This window comes from Theobroma umbraticum, unplaced genomic scaffold (genome assembly GCF_002168275.2).
Source record: "Theobroma umbraticum cultivar Fairchild unplaced genomic scaffold, ASM216827v3 scaffold_147.0, whole genome shotgun sequence".
NCBI lineage: Eukaryota > Viridiplantae > Streptophyta > Magnoliopsida > Malvales > Malvaceae > Theobroma > Theobroma umbraticum.
Window position 1 is genome coordinate 92,432 of NW_018397259.1, and position 11,243 is coordinate 103,674.

Sequence of the window (11,243 nt, forward strand, 5' to 3'; positions counted from 1 at the left end):
TGAGAAGTAAGGAATCTGAAAGCCTCTCCCCCTCAGCTAACACTAGGTGGTAGAAGTACATGCAACCATCATTCCTGTATGTTATCATTTTAGGCTGTACGATTAGACAGCTTGCGAACTGCTACAAACCCAGCTTGATACCTGAAGGAATCTGATTATGTACTTTAGGACAGTGGCTTCAGCCCCAAGATCTAGTAGGTATAATATATACTCTTTTAGTTAAGATTTTTCCACATTAAATAACCAAAAAATTATTCTACTTGAAAGAAATATTTTAAATTTCCATATGATTGCGTGCATTTTCCCCAACAACATCGCCCCATTAAATGTTTCACACATGTTTTCAAGTACATCACACTTAATAATTTTTTAAAAAAAAAAGAGTTTACACCAATCCTAGGGCTACCATTTTTCCAAGAGATGAACCTTTTTTTCAACTTTCCAGGCAACTCTAATTAAATTCACGTAAATGAAAGCCAGTGGTGCAAAACCCACTGATGAGAAACTTTATTAGAGATGATAAATGCCAACAAATGGCATCATTACTGATCCAATCCACAGCTTCCCATCCTTCTCTTCCACTTCGCTGATAAACCTCATTGCCTTTCCTTCAGTATCTTCCAAAACTTCCAAAATTTCTCCATTTTCACTCAACTTTACAGCAATGGCATGCGGTTTCCCTCCTATAAACAGTGAGTGCAGTTGCTTGAAACTAAGTGGAAGCTTTAAAAATGTGTTTCCAAACAACGAATATGACAGAGCCAACTTAGCAACAAGTCCCTTTTTTGCATGCAAAGCTACCCAAAACTCCCCTTTCATGTTTCTTCTAATGTTGTCTGGAAATCCTGGAAGCTCAGAGAAAACTTCAACATTTCCAGCATTAGGACCACGAAGCCAAAGCCTTAGAATCCGACATGTGGTAGTTTCTGCAACAAGTACAAATGAGCTATCTTTGCTCAATGCTACACCATTGGCAAAAGCAAGGCCTCGTAGTAAAACCGTTACTTCCTCGCTTGATTTGTTGTATTTCAGTAACCTGCCTGTCTTGTCTTTAGTGAAGATTGATGGCAAGAATTGCCTGCAGACACAAAAATAACCCATGAGGGTCTAATGGTTTGCTTATTTTGCTTGTTGTTTCTCGCTCCCCCTAGGAGAAACCATGTAAGTTATAACAAGAACAATAGGAACAAACTGTTATGTCATTTGCACCTAGGCAAAACTCCAGGAGTAAACAAGTATCGAAGCAATTACCCAGCTGGGACCCAAGAGATTTAAAGATCCAATGCGATAAAATCTTTTGTACAAGGAAAATAAGGCGGAAGCAGGAATTGATTTGCAAGTATTGGGTTACTGCTAAACTGTTATGTCATTTGCGCCTAGCCAAACTTGAAAAGTGCATTTGGAGATTACTGCTAAACTGCCATGGTGAAATATAATAAATAAAAGGCAAAGGAGAGTTTGATGGTCAAATCACCTTCTTCGGAAGCTTGTACTTGTATCTGTAAAGTAAATGACATCATCAAGCTCATCAATGTCCATATCATTGGTGAAGTAAAGGGGTTGACCCTCAGCTTCTGTGATGATTTGAGTGGCCAAACCTCCTGCAGGACCTACTACTTGGAGGCCAAAGTAGGCATCCGCAATGTAAAGATCCCCAGTTTTTTTGTCAAATCGTAGTCCTAATGGCCTTCCACAGATATGCTCCATCTCTGGTGCGAATGGGAGAACACAGTCCTCCCTTGAAAATCCCGATTTACATTAAATAAATTAGACACAAAATAGTATTATCATTTGAAAATTATTCTACCGTGTCCTTAGCAAGAGTTTGATTATGCAATAAGCCCAGAGTCTACCAGCACTTTGGACATTTTACCACAGCTTATAGCCTCAATACGAACCCATCTAAACCAGGCATAAACTCACACAGTCAAACAAATATCAAAGTAACAGTATGTATTCCTGTCCATACGTGTATGTCATATGTATTTGTGTCCATGAAAATGTATCTGATGGAACAACCAGTGTTTCACAACAAATAACATTCGGTAAAGGGAGCATTTATTGATAGAAAGCATGCTGAGAAAACTTCACTCTGGTCAAAAAGCGACAGCCCTGATCCATTTATCTGGGGAGGGACAATGACATTGGTAGGATGGCTTGGGGAAACAAGTGCGTGCCACATGCGGCACTGTGTCTATCTCTATTCAACTGATGAGAATATGGTGTTGACAAGATTAGGACAAATGGAGCTATGGGGTGTTTGTTTCTTCATTTTTGTCCCAAACCCATTGTAGCCCATATGCACAATGGTAACCTCTTACTAACGTGATTCCACAAAGCCACCTAAATAAATGCCTTTCAGAGCAACATTCGGTTGAAATTAGCACAACCCAAGAACATGCCCTCAAGCCCAGCATGTTAAATTAAAAAAATCTGAGTTCTAATTAATTGTATTCAAAGAACAAACCAAGAACTGTCTAATTAGATGCACATAAAAAAGACATTTTGGTGAATATCCTAACATGCTGTGATGTATTAATCTTTTAGTTACATGACATAGATCAATTTTGTAAAGCAAAAAAAAAAAAACATCACATTTTATTTTAATTAAATAATTATTAATAATTTAAAATTTTTAAGAAAATAATTTTATTAAAAAAAAGGTTTTTTTTGTACTAATATGTGCTACGTACCCAAAAGAGTTCAAGTTGACATGTCAAATCATCAATATTTATCCCTTAGCCATGTAATAAACTTGGATTTAAAGTGTATAGTTCACATTAGCTACTTTTACCCCAAATCAAAGGCAAAAGGAAAGCTTTCCATTTTTATCCCTCTCAATCATCCAAGCCCACCACATTATTCCACAACACCACAACTAATTTATAAACAAGGCGTATAGTGAAATATTACCTGTGAGAAGAGGTGAAGGCGAAATCAGTCCAGCCGACAGCATCTCCTTGCCATTTAAGAATCCGCCCATCGGCAACGCCAGAGTATGGGCCATCTCCGTTGGGGTCGAAAGCAAGGCTCTCGGGCCCAAATGCTGAGTTGAGCTGGATGGTTTTAGCGTTGTGGAGGTGGTGGGAGCCAGGAACCGCAGGCGGAGCCAAGATGTTGTAAGATAGGAGGATGGATATGGATGCTACTAAGGCTGTTGAACTTAACGTCAGTTTCAGTTTAGGGTTCATAACTTTGTCTTCAAACTTCGTTGGAGTTGAGTTTAGGGATGGGGATTTGTGTGTGTTAAGAGAAGGTCAAATCAGGATTTGCGAACGAAACGCCGAAAGCCTTGGGCCGAGGAGTCCAGACCAGTTAAATGTTGTAAACATGGCTCCAATTCATTTTAAGACACCTACCATACCAAATTACCAATATTAGAACTACGTTTAAGTTTTCAGTTTGGTACCTATAATACGTAGTTACAACTAAGCAGTTGACGCCAAACAGTAGCATTGCCCCTAATCTTATTCTAAATTTATGGGTTTATCTAACTAAATGTCCTAATTCTGGGTGTTCCGTTTAGAGCAAAAGACTTCATAATCCAAGTCAGATACAAATAATTAAATTGAAATACAAATCAAGAGTCTAAACTCCAAATATGTTTCTAAAAGCCGGATTCGCAGCATCATAAATACACATTAATCCATGTTACATGTTAAACAACACAAAGTAAAGTAGTGGTACATAGTACCTCGGCTTTGCAACTTATCTAAAATAGTGGTACATATATAGTCGATAATTTTATTCAAAGAAATCCTTAAAAAAAATATTATATACATTTTTAGATAAATAAATAAATAAAAACATATGTTTTATTATATTCGAGCCATGTCTCTTGTTCATCATCAACAACAAACAAATTGGGAAGAGGGAAAACCAACTCAACCTACGAAGAAATAAGAGAGCTGATAGTTTAAAGCCGACGAAGGCTTCATTGTTTTAGCTGGATAGAGGTATGAGCTTGTGATGAAAGTAGTGAGGGATATAATGGAGGGAGAGCAGTGCAGAGCTGTCTATCTTCACCTTTTGTTTCACCTTCTGTGTTGGCTTAAAAGAAAAGGACTACCCAAAATGTAAACCTATGGATACTTAGGGCAGATTCTTATGTTTTGTACGTGTGGCTCGGGATATCCTCCTCCAAGTATAACTCGCACATGGTTTTCAATTCCCCTTTGTATTCCCAGATGTCTTTAAATGTAAAATTCTTATTCTTGTAATCTGTTTTATGTAGCAAAAGCTTAATTTTTTCAGCAAAAACCCAAAGCTTCAATTTTACTATTGTTTATGAATAAATATAATCTTACCTAGAGTACTACTAGAAATGAGTCCCAGCAATGCTGCGGCTCCATTTTCTTTTTTAAAAAATTGAAATTTGTAAAAATCTTTACTAATTTTTATAAGTTTTGTATTTTATGGCACATTTAAATGCACGTTGACATACTATCAAATTCATTAGTTGTAGTAGTTTGATTGAGAATTAGAATAATTATTAGGTGTCACAGGTTAGACCTGACTTAAGCCAACTCTAGACATAAAGTTCTTAGGTCCCGGCTTGGCCCGAGAACATTATTTGTCTTTAAAAAATAATATATTTTAATTGAATTTTAATTTTATAGTACTTTTAAATACTAATATAAAAATATTTTTAATATTTTAATAATAAAACTAACTTAAATGGATAGCTAGGCTTGGACCCCCGTTTAAATTTTCGAGGTGTCAACTGAGCCTAGCTCCGCCTAACTTGGCCATGAATACCTCAAATTGAAAATGTGTCTTAATACTTTAAACACACAACTCACATATTAAAATCAATTTTCAATTAATTTTAACAAAATGAAATTAATGTCAACATTTTTTATCTTTGAAATTTATATATTAACTAAAACCTTCTATTTAAATATTAATGATATAATTAAATTATAATTGACAAATATATCATAACGAATTAAGTGCATTGGGCCTGCTTCATAGCAGCCCACTCCTTTCTGTTTTTTGCTCTCTTTATCTTCTCAACACTCCCAAAACAACATAGTATTGGCCTTAATGTAACAATCATAAAGGTAAAATACCCCTACACCCCTTAAGTTTTATCCATAATTCATACAGGTCTATTAATATTAAATGTAGACAGTTTGTTATAAAAAAATATCTTTTATTGGACATATAAAATCCTTTCGTTAATCTACTGTTAATATTTCCATTACTTTAATGATGTGGCAGTATTTTTAAGACAATTTTACTCTTCTTTCATCTCTAAACCAACCAAAGCTAAAACTTCTTTAAAATCCATATTTCACTACTAAAATGCTCCAAATTTGTTGTTGATTTTTGGTACTTCAACTCAAAATTAATTTCTGAAGAGAAACCATAAACCCATGTTTGATTTTTGGTGCGTGATTCAAAGTGAAGCTGAAAGGTGGGAAGAGAAAATGAAGGTTGAGTTGTTGATTTGATTTTTCTTATTTATTTATGGGTTTAGAAACCATAAACCCATGTTTGATCTAAGGTTTTGAATTTTAAAACTTGTTGTAAGAGCTTAAAATTCTCGAGTTGTGAGCTTAAAAGGCGTTGATAAAATTCCCCAAAGAGCTATTGACACGTTATCGTGTTCATCCTTTTTATGTGGACATTTTAGACATTTTACTTTTGTCATAAACGTTGTTTACACATTTAGGGTAGACTATCTATTTTGAGTACTAATAAACGGATTATTTATTTTAAATATTAATGAACCCACATGAAATTATGGATAAAACTTATAGAAGTATTTTACCCAAACCATAAAGTAAATATAACCCTTTTTTTCTCTATTTCTCATTCTCTCTCATCTACCTTTCCTGACCCTTCTCTCTCTAATTCCTTTCTATGATTCCTTCTCGCCGCCATTAATGTTAATGGTAGCTTTCCTTTTTTGTTCTTTCCATCTCTTCTTTCTCCTTTCCTTTTCAACTCGAGCCTTTTCTCACTCCAATTGAATCCCTTCTCTCTTTGTTCTCTCATCCCCTAACTACCACTGTCATCAACATTAACGAAGCCACAACAAAGTTAAAATTGTAAAATTTTAATGTGTATGTCCATTCAGGTAAAATTCTAAATTAACCCTTGATTTTAAATATATATATATATATATATGAGTTTACATTTAATGCATTATTAGTATATAAATTATGTATAATATTAGTGAATTAAATGGTGTCATTTCATTAATTAATAAATTTAAAAGTTGAAAACCCTAAAAAATAATACTCATAATTTTGAAAATATTTATTTTGAAAGACTTTTAAATTATGTTTGTGAAGCATAATAAATACAATAATGTTAGATTGAGCATAAGTAATGTTAATGTCCTATGAAGACTAATAGAAAAATAAAGAAGGGATATAGAAATTCAATTAACTCGCCATTGGTAGCTGAGATTCGAAAGAACAAGTTAACTTGCAAGGGATTTAAGGGTGACAAGTCTAGATTCGAAAATGTTCAATACTTTTGATACAAAGGATATGGACATATTCAGAGAGATTTTCCTACAAAAAGGGATGAAGGTAACTCGAAAAAAGTTAAATGTATATTTATTACCAATAATGATGATTGTGGTATTATCCTTACAATCTCAAAAGACATGGATGTAAATTATAGTGATGGTTGGTATTTCAGATTTTTCTTGTGTCACTCACATATGTTCCAAAAATGATTATTTTTATTTGTTTCAAGAAAAGATGGTTGAGAATTTGATTTTGGTGATAATTCAATTGAGAAATTCATAATTCTTGGAATTATGAGAATCAAATTGTTTGATTGAGTTGTACACTCTTTAGGTGGTGTGGCTTATGTCCCAAAGGTTTGTAAGAATTTAATATCATTAAGCCTATTAATCTTCAAAAAGATATGGATATTATATCAATACTGGAGTGGTAATTTGGTTTTGGTTTTAGTTTTGTGCAAAGCTGCTTATTTGTAATTTAGCTAATCTCTTTGTTTTTCTTTTGGTTTATATGTGTTTGGTTTAGGTGATGTATTAATCCTTATAAGTGATTTTGTTAAAGGAAATGAGGGGTAAAGGATTTTATAGTCTGCCATGTATTGTTAATGAGCAACCTTATCTCTCTTTTGTTTTGGGGATAGCGCAATAGGTCCTATGTAAGAGCTATTGCCAAAGTCTTACTAAGCAGTAGGTTTATTTTGGCAATTGTACAAGGTCCTTGGCTCTTTTATGCCATGGGAATCTCCTATTGCCCAAGCTAGAGACTCGAAATAACATGTCAGTGATAAAATTAATAAAATCTACTTTACAAAAAAAAAATAAGGTTGTTAAAGGCATATAAGGTGACATAGTCCTAATGAAAATGTATTTTCATAGTAGTTTGTATCATCTAGAAAGTTAGACCTTGAGGAATGGAACAATATAAAAGGCATGGTAGCTACCAAAGTTAGATTTTCATTTTCTAAAGAGGTGATGAAAGGTTCTCATGGTTGATACTATTGTGAGAAGACCAAAAATCTTTCCAATGTTGGTGTATAGATGGGGTCATCAAGGTCCCTCATCAAAGTCAATAAGTGTCATTGGCTTGACTGCTACACATGTTTATCAACCGTTTATGGAATCAAGTGTTGAGCCATGCCTGATTGATTATGTGTAGTTGGAATGGTTTTGAAGGCTAGTGTTTTGAAAAGTTTGTGCACTAAGAGTTATTAAAGGTGTTGGAAACTAAGTAAAGTTGGAAAGCTGCAACTGGATGCAACTAATGGAAGAATTTTATAGAGTTTGAATTAAAGTTAAAGGTGGAGATTTGTTAAGATTTGGTTTAAGTATAGTTCTTAACCTTATTTAACTAGGATTCTAGTTTATGTACAACATTGAATAGTTGTAGGGTTTTAAACATTTTGTCCCACATTGCACCCTAATCTTATTCTTTGGATTTGTGTATTTTAAAAGTGAGTTTTAGGATTATAAATTAGTGTAGTCCTTTTGGGAGTCTTGATAAGAAACACCTCATAACTTTTGTCTTTTAGTATAACTGGAGCTAGAGTGGATATGAATGAGTGTTCTTGTGAAGTTATTAAGAGAAAGTGTACGAGGAATCTTTGGTTTGGTTTTGAAAATTTTAGAAATAAATTTTATTATACTTTATTTCTCAATAATAAAAAAATTGTTTCATTCCATGAGTGTGAGCATAAACAAATTACCTAACTCACAAATTGCCTAAGCATGTAAATTATTTGTGTTTTCTGTTAGTTTGATTTTTTTGAATCATACTTTTATTGTTTCTTCTCTTTTTGACAAATTGCAAGATGAAAGATTGGGAAAAAAAAATAGAAATCACCCAGTAGCAAAAAAAAAAAACATAGAGCAAATATATCGAATTTCATGTGAGCATTATTTCTTATATCTGCTCTGACACAAAACATAAGAACAAAAGTATTGTAATAATTTTTTCATATAAAATAAATATATTTGCCCCCATTGGTAGGTGGCAATAATCATGTTAACGATACTTCAAGTTCATTATAAAAGAAAATGAAATAATTATGTATATGTGTGTGTATGTGATTGCATATAAAATTTCAAGGCATGAAATCATTTGAAAGTATCTTTTAGAAAATATGACACTTTCTTATAACTTTTACAATACTTTGGGTTCGCAGAATAGATAGGAATGGAATAAAATATATATTCTGTAATAATAGAATAAAGTTGAAATAGAATATAATAATTATTAATTAGTTTGATACGATGAATAAAATAAATTAGAAATAATTATTATGACTTATTACAGTATATAGTTGGTAAAAATAATTTTAAAATAAGAAAGGAAGAGAAAATAAAAAGATAAAAATACCCTTTATTATATATATTATCATTTATTTTTACTTTATTTTATAAATATTAGTATTTTATTTAGAATTTAATCATTAAAATTATAAAATATGAATATATTATTTATAATTTAAATGTTATTATGATTATTTATATTTACTGCATTTTATTTTTTAAATATTAATAATTTATAATTTATGTAAAATATTAATATTTGATAATTTAAATATTAATATTTTATTTCTAATTTAGTCATTGAAATTTTCAATATTAATATTTTATTTATAATTTAAATATAATTATGATTAAAATATTTAATACTTTTGATTAATTTTTAAATTCAAAATGTTTTTTAATATATAATTGAAATCTTAAAATCTTTATTATAATAAGATTTATTTTCATCAAAAACAAAAATACTCTTTATACAATTTAGTAAAATTTATACGAAAAGACAAAATAAAGTAAATTTTTCTTTTTTAATCATTTAATTTTTATTTTTATTAAAACTTTAAAATTCTAATAATTTAATAATTTATTATTAAGTATTAGTATAATTTTTTATTTTTTTATTTTTTCTCTATTTGAATTTTTTATTTTTTAATTTATGTATTCACTTAATAATTTTAAATTAATATTTTATTTATATTTAAATGTTATTAAAATAGTAAAATATTAATATTTTTAATTTTTAATTTAAAACTTTAATTTTATAAGTTTAGGTATGTAATTTTTGAAAGAAAGTAAAGACATTTTTGTCCAAAATGTCTTAGATTCTATTCCCATGGGTGTGGAATAGCTAACATCTAGTATTATGGGGAGAGATAGTATTAGCTATTCCAAGGTTTTGTAAGGTTTTGAGGAATAGTCATTCTTTTTTTGGTATGGCTGTTCCTTCCTCCATAGATAAACCAAACATAAGGAGAAATTTTTGAAGGAATAGAGGGAGAATGGCTTTTTTCTTCCGACGAGTGTGTATATATATATACATATACATGTTATTAGAGTTGAAATTATTGCAATTGTTGACACCAAACTTACCTTCTAATGAATTCTCCTTAAGAGATTTAGATTATATGTATATAATATTGGTTAACCTCAAAATCTCATAAACATTTTAGCAACTTAAAAAATGTCTTCAATCTGGCTTTCCTTGGTAGGGTAAAGCAAATGGTTATTTTGGTTAGTTCGATTTTGGATATCTAATAACCAAACTAACCAAACTTATATTTAAAAATAACAGAAACCAAACCAAATTACACAAATAGCTAAATTAACTGAAACTAAATTAATTTGATTAGTTCGGTTCTATTTTCGAAAACCAAATTTGAGAAATTTTTTTTCATTTGTATATATTATTTATGTTACATTTTTTTATAAATTAATACTACAAAATATTAAAAATGATGATAAACAATTAGAATAAATAAGATGGATATTCATACAAACAACACATAATTAAAAAAAAGGATAAAAACAATAACAAATAATTTATGATTTATTTCCCATGTGAAAACCGTATTATATCCTTATTCAAGTTCGGTTAATTCAGTTAAAAAAATTCCTAATCAAAACCAAGCTGAATTAACTTTAATAATCAAACTATCCTAATCAAATTATCTAAAAAATTAAATTAACCGACAAAAAAACCAAACTCATTTTGATTCAATTCGATTTGTATTTGCACACCCCTATTCCGTGGTTTCCGTGGTTTGCATGTCATTGGTATCCAATTATACTAAGACCTAATTTCCTGTGCCCATTAAAAGAAGTGTTGAACATATCTTGATCTGGTTGTTTATATTCTCCAAGGAAATCTCAAAGCACAATCGTATCTCTAAAAATATTGGCCTGAGTGCCTAGTTCACTGTACCTCTCCACCACTTGTCATTTTCTCTCTCTTTTTTTTAAAAAAATAATTTAGCAATAATATTGTTTGTTACACCTGCTCTTTAAATATTATTAACCCCAATCACCAACTGTGGTTTGATCAAAACTTTAGTATATATGCCCATCCATTTAAAATCTTCAAAATTATAATGTTTGGCACAATAAGTTTCTTGGATTTCATTTGTTGGCCTCTCATGAAAATGATTACCATCATTCATCAAGGACCAATTTGTGTATCTACCTCTCTTTTTTATCTATAAAATGAAATGCTACTTGAATAATCCCAAATATTGGCATCAATTAATTTATTTATCCCATTCCATACATCATTATTCCAAATTGGTGGGTTGTTGTTACAATGACTAGTGGCCTTTTTGTTGTTGTGTCAATGTTGTGTTGATAATTTGATATATCTCTTTGATGGACTGCTGTCCTCCATATCTTGTCACATGCTAAAAAGATTTCAGTATGTCAATGTTATCATCTAATCGATGTTGACTTGACTCGAGCCTACCCTTTGGAAGTCAAATACTAT

General features: G+C 31.0%; 1 protein-coding gene across 1 annotated transcript; it reads right to left on the minus strand.

The window, feature by feature from the left end:
* Window positions 1–260: 260 nt before the first annotated feature.
* Window positions 261–3,308, minus strand: LOC110415046 (protein STRICTOSIDINE SYNTHASE-LIKE 10-like). The gene is made up of 3 exons (XM_021426520.2): window positions 2,914–3,308; window positions 1,475–1,738; window positions 261–1,078 (listed from the first exon to the last, which is right to left on the minus strand). Exons 1-3 carry the CDS (start codon window positions 3,189–3,191, stop codon window positions 511–513), a joined length of 1,110 nt encoding a protein of 369 aa, XP_021282195.1. The 5' UTR covers window positions 3,192–3,308; the 3' UTR covers window positions 261–510.
* Window positions 3,309–11,243: the final 7,935 nt, after the last annotated feature.

Coding starts and splice junctions, on each gene's coding strand:
- LOC110415046 (XM_021426520.2), bottom strand. CDS start 3,191: ATGAACCCTAAACTGAAACTGACGTTAAGTTCAACAGCCTTAGTAGCA. Junction 1,739..2,913: donor GCCTTCACCTCTTCTCACAG/GTAATATTTCAC, acceptor GGGATTTTCAAG/GGAGGACTGTGTTCTCCCAT. Junction 1,079..1,474: donor AGTACAAGCTTCCGAAGAAG/GTGATTTGACCA, acceptor TTGTGTCTGCAG/GCAATTCTTGCCATCAATCT.